The sequence below is a fragment of the Rhagoletis zephyria genome, unplaced genomic scaffold (assembly GCF_001687245.7).
Source record: "Rhagoletis zephyria isolate East Lansing unplaced genomic scaffold, Rhagoletis_zephyria_1.1 Rzeph_scaffold_01107, whole genome shotgun sequence".
NCBI lineage: Eukaryota > Metazoa > Arthropoda > Insecta > Diptera > Tephritidae > Rhagoletis > Rhagoletis zephyria.
The window spans coordinates 39,238-52,125 of record NW_016158191.1 but is presented as its reverse complement, the minus strand read 5'-3'; the positions used below and the strand labels follow the sequence as shown (position 1 = coordinate 52,125).

The 12,888-nt window shown below is 33.7% G+C and overlaps 1 protein-coding gene across 1 annotated transcript in view; it reads right to left on the bottom strand.

Annotated features, from left to right (window-relative positions):
• The window catches only part of vlc (disks large-associated protein 2), a 113,792-nt gene that overhangs the window by 78,111 nt on the left and 22,793 nt on the right, over window positions 1–12,888 (bottom strand). The window contains exon 2 of the mRNA XM_017615972.1: window positions 6,955–8,150. Within this exon, the coding sequence (XP_017471461.1) occupies window positions 6,955–8,150 (1,196 nt within the window). The remainder of the gene's footprint in view (window positions 1–6,954; window positions 8,151–12,888) is intronic.

The following is a 12,888-nucleotide window of genomic DNA, read 5'->3' as shown; positions in this document are numbered from 1 at the left end:
TTACCATCTGTTCAAAAATTAATTTATAAGGTTATAGTTTGAAACAGGGCTGCCACCTTTTAAATTTAAAATTAAATACAATGTATATAATAGGTTAAGTTAATTATAACAATATGAATATCATACATGGGCAAATCTAAAAAACAGGTAACCTTTGTGATATTTGGCTTTATTTTCACTGTTGTAAACTATATGAAGCTGGTTGCTTTTGGATATAATTCATTGACGTATACTTGAAGCCTCAAAAAAAATTTGGACCAATTTGCTGCATAACTTTTGAATTATAGGTGCTTAAATTAAAAAAATAATGAAAACATGTGAATTTATTATGTAATTTTTAAAAGGGGCACAATTAATTATGTCAAATTAGCTTCGATAAACATCGAAAGAGCTTTTAAGATTGATAACTGCTCGTTAGATTTCGAGTTTGATTGACTCTCTTGGTACGCGATTTAATATTTATATTCGGTAATAAAGTAATTTGTTTAAGTACTTCAGATGCATCTCTCATTCCTGCTGACCGTAATTGTATTGTAGTAGCTAGAGTCAACTCTCCCGTATCACTAGTTCCGTAATTTTTCGGTTTTACGTCTCTTCGTTCTGTCGCTGGACTCAACCAAAGGTTTGGTAGGCCGTCCTGGAAGACTGATCGTTTTTGGTATAGAAAAGGATCCTTTAATCCATTCCTGATTATTTTTTATAAAGGTATCGGCTATGCCATGGGCTTCAGTCCACTTTTTTTTTTAATTTCGCAAAACTCTTTTTTACCACAGTTATTTCATTCTTGGAATAATTATCCGCCTTCAGTTCTTGTTTTTGGGCCGCATCTATCTTTGCATTCATTGAAAAAATATTGCAGCATTCGAAAACTCGTAAAATTTCTCCGCGAACTATGAACTTGACACATTGCGGATTTTTATTAAAGCTAGAATATCTTCGTGTTTTAAGCATTTTTAAGTGCACACGCGGTAGCAAATAAATATCTGATATTTGAGTGTTTAAGCCGTTTGTATTTTATATACTGAAAATAATGAATGGCAAAACTGTTTTATGCAATGCCTAATGTTTTTGATGTAATCAATTCGCGAATATTCGAGCCTACTCTGTATTCCAAAAATTCTTTGGATCTTATTGCCTTAAAAACTGAGTATTCAAAAACTTCTTACGATTTTATTGCCTTAACAACTTATTTGCATATTTTGACTAGAACTTACCGTCAAGCAGAGATTTTTTTCTAAATGTACTGACAACTATGTATTTTCTCCTCTGTAACTCTCCAAACTTTTCAATTCAACCCATCTTTAGCTATACCCCCTCCCCCCCCTCCTTTCCCCCTTTACTTTGTTGGGCGTCTTGGCTTGCCTATCACCCCTCTTTACTTATTGAATACTTTTAAGGAAAACTGGTGCAGTACTGCAGCAGTATTTTCGGTTTATTTTTCGGCAGTAGAAAGTATTACTAACGGCCACTGCATAGAAAACGTACATTTTCAGCAGATTTTTTTTTTTTGTTTCCAAACTACGAATTGTCAAGCATAACAACCAAGCAAGAATCTCAGCACCGTTGAGTGGTGTTACATAACTTTATGACTGTAGTTTATTCCTCAAATCCATTAAAATTAGCAAACATACGATATTTTTCCTAGTCGCTCTGCCGGTATCAGTTCATATTATATTTGTATTAAACTATGTGGATTATATGGTATTTACCTGCTTTACAATTTCTAATATATATTAAAAAAATTAACACACGATTTAGAGCAGTTTTTTACCACTTCGGCTTGTATTAAACACATCTAAAAACCAAATAATCAATTATCAACACGAATGAAAACAAAGAGGGATTAAAAAATAACGAAATCTAGTCAAGAATTATATTCTCTTCACCCTATATTCAGTTATAAAAGAAAAATGTGCGTTTTTAAAATTCAACTTTTGGCCGCCTAATTCGGCCAAATACCCCTCTGTGCGTTCGTTGTATTACAAAAGATGAGGTGTCAAATGAAAGAAATTGGCCTCTAGAAAAGCACTAATGATTTTTTATTAATAGGGTTGCCATCTGTTAATAAAATTACTATATTCAATCATAATAAGCGTAGACATAAGTTCTGCACCGTCACTGTCAAACGAAAAGATTTAGCCTCTACATGTGCAATAACGTACTACTTTTCTGAGTAGGGTTGTCACCTATTAAAAAGTTAAAAGATTTTCGCCGTTCGTTGGATTAAAAATGATATACCAAATGAAAGGGCCTGGCCTTCGCATGTACAAAAGCTTTAATTTTTTAATAGGGTTGCCACCTAATTAAAAATTACTATCTTCTAAACGTAGTATAAAGGAAAGTCGAGATAATTTGACCACGCTAATCTCAAAAACTACTGAACGGATTTATCGAGATTTTTTAAGTATAATCTGTATCGATAGGAATATTATCTTTAGTACTTTAAATTCCTATAGGGTTTCCACCTGACTAAAAAATTATTATATCCGCACTATTCCTTGGATTACAAGAAATGGGGTGTCAAATAAAAGGGCTCGGCTTTTAGATGTTCAATAATGTATTACTTTTTGAGTAGGACTGCCACTTTTTAAAAATTATAAGATCTTCACCGTTCGTTGGACTAAAAACTGAGGTACCGAGTGAAAGGATATGGTCTCTGCATGTGCAATAAGTTTTTATTTTTTGTTTGAGTGCGGTTGCCACCTATTTAAAAATTATGTATGTATAATACGCGAAGTTAGTGACATTATGACATTAGATTTGCACAGTTCATTCAATAAAAAAAAAAATTAAGTGTCCAAGGAAAAGCCTTGGGCTTCCGATTTGCAGTAAGGTTTTATTTTTCGAAGAGGGTTTAAACCTGTTCGAAAAATTAAAAAATGTGGGCTGTTCGTTAGATTACAAGAAATGAGGTGTCAAATGAAAGGGCTTGGCCTCCAGATGCGCAATTATATATTATTTTTTAGTAGGGTTGCAACCGGGTTAGTTGTCAATCGCGCATACGAGGACGGCAAGTTATAATATATACTGGTTATGTAAGCAGTAACATTTTTGCCAAAAAATGGTCTTGCTAGATGGTGCCAGGGTCGAAATATTTTGAAAACCCGTATTTATGCTCTGATTTGTTTCACATTTGGCATGTTTACTTGAAAACCAAGTCAAAATCCACTACTACCAACAGTTGTAATTTTTTTTTTACTGAATAACGGATACAAATCTAAAAAAACCTTTTTAAAATTTAGACTTTTTCAATTTTTTTTTTACATTTTGTCATACGAGCGTTACGAAACGCCAGATTGGAAATACACATATGCACACGTACCGAAGAAATGTTTCACTGTCGGAAACCATCGTCCGCCGCAATTGTGTGCACTCAGACGAATTTCACTGCGGCAACTGAATACCGCAGTCCGCTGTAATTCTGTGTAGAACTTATATCATGGAAATTTTGTTCATAATTCTTTAGGCTCCGAACGACACCGCCGCGCAGATGTTTTCGTCACTCGGAACATATACATATGTATATGTACAACAGCTGTCAAAATAATAGCAGCAAAATTTAAATGATATTAATTGCAACTCCTGTTTTCTTATTGATTTTTAATAATTTTCATTTAAAATATAGCTCCGGATCATGGAAATCGGTTCACTATAACATATAGCTCCCATACAACTGATTGTTCAGATATGTGGTTTTGCGTTACAACTCATATTTTATTTCGTAATATTTTTTTATAATAGTAGTTTATACACTGCTTGGACCTGAATTTGGTGTACGAATGGCTTTTTAATACCTTTTTTGTACTGTGAAAGCTGTTGTTCGTTAAAGTCAAAGTGACTGAGTAATGCTTTCAAATAGGCAGCGGTCTATACCGCGTCTATTTCACATAAGTTGGGAACCAAAAAACACAAACCGAAAATCTACGCGCGTGATTACTGTTATATTAATTGATAAAAAACATCGAAAATTTTGCGAAAAACTTTTATTCATCATATCATTGTCTTCGGAAACTCCTAAAAATGAAAAATATTTGGGCAATTCACAAGGTGTCGTATTTGTCGTGTTTGTCGTGAAGTCATGATATTTCATGACAGTTGTAAAAATGTTATTATTGTTTTGTGAAGAAAAATAACACATGACGATACAACTCTGCAACCTATGTTTATTCGGTGTTAAGTGAGGTGTTCACAACCGTCGTGTTTTAACACAACTTTTGTTAGGAAAATATAACTTCACAACACCTTGTGAATTGCCCAATTAAAAAGCTTTGCAATAAATTAAACAAGTTTGTTTCGTTTGTGGTAAATTCGTTTTGAAATCAGACCAGCGTAAATTAGTCTCAAATAAAAATGCACTAGCATGCTATAAATGGTACTTTTTGCAATCTGAACCTGCACAAAATAAATACACTCCTGAATTCACATGTATTTCGTGCATTAGTGCGATGAATTTTTGGTGGACAAAAAAACGATTTTCGTTACCATTCGGTTTACCAATGATTTGGACAAATCCCGGAAAACACGAAGCTGAAAATTGTTATGCATGCACCAACAATACATTTGGTTTCAATCAAAAAAGTAAGTAAATTTAAATAAAACCATGAAATTTTGTATAGTTTGCCCTCACCTTAATCGCTGAGTGTATGAAATAGGTAAAAGTTTCTGTATGTTTGGAAGGTACCACGCCTAAGTATAACCAACCTTGGAAAGTCTTTTGCGTTTTTAAATCGGCAGCTGAGATAGGTCGATCTTCCACTCAGCCATCGATATATGCATATATATGTACGTACATATACTCATAAATATTTGATTCAATAGATCGGTCTTGTGTCGTCTACAAAGGTGTACCGAGCGCTCATTTAGCTGTTGCACATAGTGATGCTTTAAAAGTTCCAAATCATCCATCCGAACTCGAAACTGTCTATGATTGCAAACAGTCTATGGCAACGCCATTACCACTTGATGATGGATCTGATTACATTCCGATTGAAAACAATTTACCGTCTTTCATATCCCAAAAACACCTAAACAGCATGGTGCGTAAATTAAATCTCTCCCATAACAACGCAATGATTTTGGCATCAGAACTGAAAAGCGTGAATGTTTTAGCACCAGGAGTAAAAGTAACGGCCTACAAACATAGACAAGATCCGTTTATGCCATACTTCAAGTTATCGGAAGATGGCACTCAGGCTTATTGCATTGATTTTGCAGGTTTGATGAATGAAATGGGAATTACTGACTATAAACCCGAACAATGGCGTCTCTTTATTGACGCATCAAAGCGAAGTTTGAAAGCTGTCTTGCTCTATCGCGATAGTAGCAAGAAACCCGTTCCCATCTTGTATGCGGTTGGAATAAAGGAATCATACGAAACAATGCAATTAATATTAGATTGCATCAAGTACGAAGAGCACAGGTGGCGCGTGAACTGTGATTTTAAAGTTCTCTCACTACTATCAGGCATGCAAACGGGTACACTAAATACTGTTGTTTGTTCTGTCATTGGGATAGTAGAGCCAAATGCAATCACCAAATGTGATTGGCTAAAAAGAAAGGAACAATCGATTGGTAAATTCAATATAGTTCACGAGCCCTTGATAGCGCTTAACAAAATCATGCTTCCCGATTTACATATCAAACTTGGTGTTGTTAAGAATTACATCCAACAGTTGGTTAGAGTCAACGAAACTGCATTCCTATATTTGAAAAATAATGCCTTTCCAAAACTTTCCGTTGAAAAAATCCGTGAAGGTAGTTTTTTGATTGTATATGAGTGAAAATCTCTCAAGTGGTTGTAAACCGAATAAAGTGATTTGTGCGAAAATATCTTGACCGTCCAATTTTGGGTGGCCCATTTGAGAGATTTTCGCTCATATATTTTATTATATCTCTCTCTTGCTTTAAGAGCCCTATAATTTTTATTTCAGGTGTGCTTAATGGGCCGGACATCAGAAGATTAATGAAGGATCAAGGCTTCTTGGAAACTCTTGATGGCACAGCAGCCGTTGCAAGGGATGCAGTTCGGTCTTTAATTAAACACGTTCTGTGTAAAAATCGTACACCAGAATATGCCATTTTTATTGCGAACTTGATGGAACCTTTTGACGCCTTTGATGTGCACATGTCGCTTAAAATCCACATGCTACGCAGTCACTTTGACTTTTACGAGCAACAGCTTTCAACAGAAACCGAGGAGGTAGGAGAGATTTCACCAATCCATTATGTGTTTTCAGGACCGATTCGCTGTAAAACGATTGAATTCAATGTTGGCGGACTTTTGCTGGTCGATCGCAGGAGGCAAAGGATATTAAAAAAATCATTCGAGCAATAGAAACTAGCAAAATATGCCAAAACGGGATTGAAGAGAACCCAAATTTAGGTCCAAATTGTATATAAACTAATATTATAAAAAAAATATTACGAAATAAAATATGAGTTGTAAGGCAAAACCACATATCTGAACAATCAGTTCTATGGGAGCTATATGTTAAGTGAAGCGATTTCCATGAATTTCAGAAATAGCTAAGGTAATATCAAAATACAGTCACGTACAAAATTTTAGTAAAATAACCTTAAAACTGAGGTAATTATTAACAAAAATTTAAGCAGATTTTCAAGCACTGTTATCTCGAAAACTAGAGCCAATCTGGAAAAACAGAGGACGCCATTGAATTTAAAAGATCCCAGTTAAGTAAGATCAGTTATCAAAACCTTTGCCCAGAAAAAAATTCAAAACCTGAGCACAGTGTTTTAAACGACGAAGTTTGAAATATGAATTTATATGGTTTTTGTTAGATAGAAAGTTATATTTTTATAAAAAAAAATAATAAATATTAAATAAACAAAAGAAAAAATTTCAAATTTTGTTTAAAATGTCGCCACCCTATTTATTTTTCCACCACTTTATATTAATCATTGCTAATCATACAGTATGGAATACACTATACGTACCGATAGTTCTTCAGCATATTGTTCCGCTTTATTAGCTAAAGCTAAAAGGCGACTTTGTTCAATGCCCAACAAATTAAGAAAGTAAGTTCCATCTTTTTCAGCATTCGCTATAATCGATTCAGTTTTTTTTGGTTTCAACAAAACTTCGATTTCCATATTAACACCGTTTGATGAAGGTATGCTGCTTATTTGATGTATGGATCTTGGAGTTTCTTTGCGGTCAACTTCATCTATTAATGATTCAACCTTACTAGAATGTAATAAAGCTTCATTTTCGGAAGTTTTATGAGGAGAATTTCTGCACTGACTTTTTTTGGGCGAAATGATAGGTAACTGAGCTCGAAACTCTTGGCTTAGATGACGTAGTACAGGCAAATCAACGGTATTGTTGTTGACAGTTGAGATGTCAGTTGATGAAGGAATTTGCCGTGGAGATGTAGATGCACTTAATTTTTTTCTAAATTCAGTATAATCTTTACTTGGAGTAAGTTGTTGAAATTTACGAGCTAATTCTGACGAACTATCATCTTCCCGAGACGCGAATGTGCTGCTGCGTACTTTTTTGGGACTGTAAAAACCCTGTGCTAACGCTGCGGGTCCATACAAACGTTCTACCCTCTGCTGAATAAAACTAGTATTGCGACGATCTTCCAGCCATGGCGAATCACAGCGCTCGCATTCATTGGTGTCTGATCTGTTAATATTATACTGGCCGTTCAAAGCAGGTATTTTCCGGTTTGATACATCACCCCTTCCATCATCCAATTGTAGAAGAATTGGTGGTGCCAAAGAATTGTTTTTTTTACAATACTGAATACTATTTGATGATGGGCGAATAGGAGATACCTCGCGTGATTTATTTATATCCTGTCGTATTTTAGAATCATATGTTGTAAGATTTGAATATCCGTTCACGCAGCAAGCTAGATTCAGGTAACTGGGCTTTTTATCAGGACTGGTATCAGATAAATTTAGGAATTTATTCGAATTCGAGTTTGACGAGTTATATAAGGCACTTGTTGGGTTGGCATTTCCAAGAGGCTGCTTCAACACCATCTTCGACCCAAGTCCTGCACAATTTTCATTCATTTCAGGGGATCTCTGAACAGAACAGCGATCTCGTATATTTGTCGTGAATTCTCTAGTAATGTCTTTAACAGAAATCGGTGTTGGAAAATTCAGGCTTCCACTTGTATCTATTAACAATTAAGGAAAATCAAATCAATAGCAAATATATCTTAAACAATATGGGCATGAAGAGAACACACATATTCACACTGTTATAACCACTTACAAGTCTATTTTGCGCTGGTAATAAAAGTATTGTAACCGGTAACTAAAGTTCCTGTCAATTTTTAAATTCTTTTCGCTTTCTGTGTACCTACTCTTGTAACCAGTAAATTTTGTTACCATATCATAAGCTGGTAACAAAGTATTGTCCCGTGAAATATGCAATGCCAGAATTTCCACAATTCTTCATAGCTAAATGGCTGAATATTTTAACTACATTATCAACGTACCTAGAATCGCGGTGGTAAGATCTGGTAACATATTTTGGTAATAAAATTTACCGGTTACAAAGTCTTCGGTAACGTGCAGAATAGACCTGTTGAAGTTAAATCTCATTGCCTTCACTAGCCAGTAACAAGTACTTTATTCAATTTGTCTGCTATTAGTCTAAGAGCTAGCAACGTTTTCGAGAGAGAATTTCAGGACAGCTGGGTTTTTGATTGACATATCTCTCACTCCCTCGGTTAGCGTGGGAGCTATGTGGCAGGCGGTAATGGTTCCTTTGACTAGTGCGCATCGTATATTTACAGTTAAAAATGCTAATATTTTAAATCATATAGTAAGGCTAATTTTATTTTCATTGGCTTTAACTTAGCTTTTAGAAACGTAGATTTATTATTGCAGGCATGTCCGTTGTTGCCAACATTGTGCCAGACGTCATTTTTTATTAATAAAAGTTAAATTTTTCAACTCATTTTAGTAAGGCTCAAAATTTAATATGATGTTGTTTGAGTACTAATGAATCTAAAGTTAATTTGCCAGACATTAATTCGGTTGCTAAAGCAAGAGCCAGACCGATTTAAAGCTGAAAAGCATTACGCTGGTAGTGAGGGAGATAGTAGCAAAATAGTGAATTTTCATAGGATTTTAGTATGAAAACTGGAAACTATAACTACTTATCTAATGTTATCATAAATCTTAGTATTGGAATATCAAAAATAATTTTTTTTTTCAAATACATACGTTAAGGCAAATAAAAACTTAAAACATTTCAAAAAACACAACTTGTCTAGTGTCAGAATAAAGCAAGAAAAGCAAGAGAAAAACACAAACATTTTGATATTTATAACATTATTATATTTATAATTGTGTCATAAAAAACACTGGCTTACAACAAAAACGCGCACTGGATGCCACTATCCAATTCCTATGCAGAAGCGCTTGCTGATTCCGCAAATCAAGTAATTCTTCTAGTGATGGGAAGTATCGAGTACTTTCAGGAATCGAGTACTTCGGTATCGATTCTTTTAAGAATAAGGTATGTTCGAAATAATCGAGTAGTTTTTTGTACCAAAACTTTTTTTAGTCGGAATTTGACTTCTGCCAACACTATTTTATTTCGTCTTATTCGCATATGAATTTGGCAGCACTTTTTCACGTTTGAACGCAAACAACTCTTTTTGTTTTCGAGTTTTTGTAAAGTAAGTTTCTGCCCCTGAATAAATGTCGCAGAGATCGGACGTTTGGATTTTTTTTTAATGAAACAAAGGATATAGCGCATTGCATAATCTGCAAAAAAGGTTTAAAACATAATGGAAATACTACAAACTTAAGAAAGCACTTAGAGCGATTACACCCAGTGAAAATTTTGCGGTCACGCAGGCAAGAGCAGGCCAAGGAATCGACGGATGGTGTACAAATTTCTGTTCAAGTTCATTTCTGATGTGCAAATAGATACATATGTGGAATAAATTATAATTTAGAAGTATTTTCAGTAAGTGTTCAGGCTGAGGCAGTAGGTGATGAAGTCAGTTTTGTGGTGAATTTCATATCACAGGTAAATTAAGTCAATTATAAAACTGCAACTAATTTCAATGACTCACAATTGGCAGATCAAATTAATTTATTGGAAAGCGACGGTGTTCGACCATTGTCCACAAAAACTTACGTCAATTAAAGCTATGCAGTAAAGCAATTGCTCTCACACGGCAACGAAAAGACAGCATTAACCAAAAGCTATTAAAATTTGTTGTTTCCGACTTGCAACCATTATCAATCGTTGAAAATGTCGGGTTTAAAGAGTACACATATTCATTGAATGCCGAATATTCCATCCCTTCTAGGAAACAATTGTCAGAACAACTATTGCCTAACCTATATAATAGATCGGTGTTGGACTTAAAAAGCATGTTGCGGGATGTAAAATATGTTGCCGTGACCACGGATATGTGGACATCAGATTCCTCGATGTCATACATAACACTAACATCTCATTTTATTTACTCTGGTGAATTACGCTCTTATGTAGGGCAGTGCCCGCCAAAAAGAGAAAAGTCTTAAAATGAGAGTGTATTAGTTATGAAACAAAAAATGAGAATGTGTTGGTGGTAATGCACGGAAAAAATTTCTGTGTTGTATTACTTATTATAAAAACTTTGGTATGTTTTTTTGCCGTTTTTTTCATTGTGCACCATTTTTTTTAGATCTAAACAACATCGAAACATATAATGAAAGTTAACGGCCCTAAGAAAGGAAAAAGTTGGTAACATTTTGTATGTATTGTACAAAATTATTATTATTTTTTTATAATTTAATGGCCTTTTTCATAAAAAATAAAGTAGGTTTAAAGGGCTTTATAAATTGACGTTTTCATACATTTTTCAATTTATAAACCTTTTATAAAGCTACTTTATTTTTTATGAATAAGGCCATAAGTGTGGATTTCTGAGCAAAAAAGACAACGTGCTTCGAGCACTCTGAATATTAAAAGAAAATTTCGTTGATTTCAAGTAGAAATAAAATAAAAATATATATATCTAATATATATTTATTTTAAAATTAGGTAAAACTTGACACTTAAGAACAATTTAAAGTAACGATTAAACCAAAAGATAAATAACAAAACATATTGTATGTTTTAATTGAGGACTAGTCTGGTATTAAAAAAAATACATAATTCACAAAGTTCTTTTAATATGAAGAAAAAACACGACTTGGTACCATATACATACCTATTTCTAGGGGTGTATGAACGAAAAATTGTGTTGTAAAATTTTTTAATGAATATTCATTCATTCTGCTCAGTGTACCTACTTTATTCAACAACAATGCGTCATCAACCTGCTTCGCCTATTGTTTGCATGCAACTAAATAAAATTTGTTGCTCTTCTACTCTTTCTGTTGACCTTCGGATTGTGTACGTGTAAGAAGCCGATTGTGTACATGTGAAAGGCCGAATATAGTTCGTTTCCCAGGAAAGTGTTTGGCGGGCACTGATGTAGGCATAGTTGCCAACTTGGTGCTTTAAGCACTAGATTTAGTGCTTTTTGAAAATTAAAACGCCAAAAAAGTTACTTAGTGCCTAGTGCTTTTTTTGAACTAATATTACTCCGAAATAGTTAAAACCTGAAATAATTTGAAATGCGGAATTTACAAGAATATACAAATCTAAAATATAACCATGATTGATAAAAAGCTGAAACAGAAAATGCTAGTACGCAGGCAAGTTAGGTATTTATTTTTTTCATTTCTAATTATTTGTACAAATTTTGATTTTTTGTTACCTCCTGAGTAAATCACACCGTTTCTGGGTGCTGAATCCAAATCTGGCCGCACAATTGCTCTACCACTACAATTGTTAGATATCCTAACCTTAAAGTGCCAAAAAAAAACGGTTTTTTGAGGTTATATAATGAAAACATCAAATTTTTTGCTCATTTCTACTTAGGGCATCATTTTCGTTTGTTGCGATTCGATTTTGGTTCTCGAGATATACCAGCTTTAATGGGCAGTACTTCGGTACAACGTCATAAACATGAGTCATCATAGCATGTGTAGAGGCTATTCAATCGTTATGAGCGAAAAAGTTTTGTGTATTGATTTATGTATGTATTCTTGTAAATATTGCTAATTTTTTCATTTTGTTAAATACAAACTGTTATGAAAAAAGCATCCTTTGATTTAAAAAAATTTGGTGCTTTTAGTTTGGTAAAACGCCTTTTTTCCAAGTTTTTGGTGCTTTTTGAAAATCATAAGTTGGCAACACTGGATGTAGGGATGCACACAGTGTTGCCGCGCCGTCCCAAGAAAATGTATCACCGGCCAAGCCAAAAATGTATCCAAATGTATCCAATTTTTTACGTATCCATCTCATAATTTGTAAGAAAACCAAACATTTTGAAGAAAAAGACATAATTTAACCCATCCTAAGGACTTGGACTACGTGTATATATATTTTTATATTTCATAAAATCAAACATTTGTAATTTCAATTTATAAATTACATCTTTTATACATAAGTATTTTGCAAAGTAAGTATAAAAAATAGTAATTAATATGTTACATTTGTACCTGTACACTATGAAAAGTGTGTGTAAAACTACTACTGAAAAATATCTATTTTTCAACAGGAATCTGTATAAATATACATACGTATAAGATGTTCAGGATTCGATTTTGAACTTGAGATCTTTAAAATATACACATAAATATACACATGAAATGTTTAAAGTTGCAAAAAATTTTGAAACTAAAAATACATTTCCTACAAACAATAAACATTAGGGGATTACGTTTACTCTATTTTAAATATTTTATGTGTTATTTTGCGCTCTGCGACAAATTTGATATGTTAAAGTAAACAGGCAGTGTTTAATTTTATTACACGGTGTGCAAATTTGCACACATTAAAAGAGGAAAATGGTT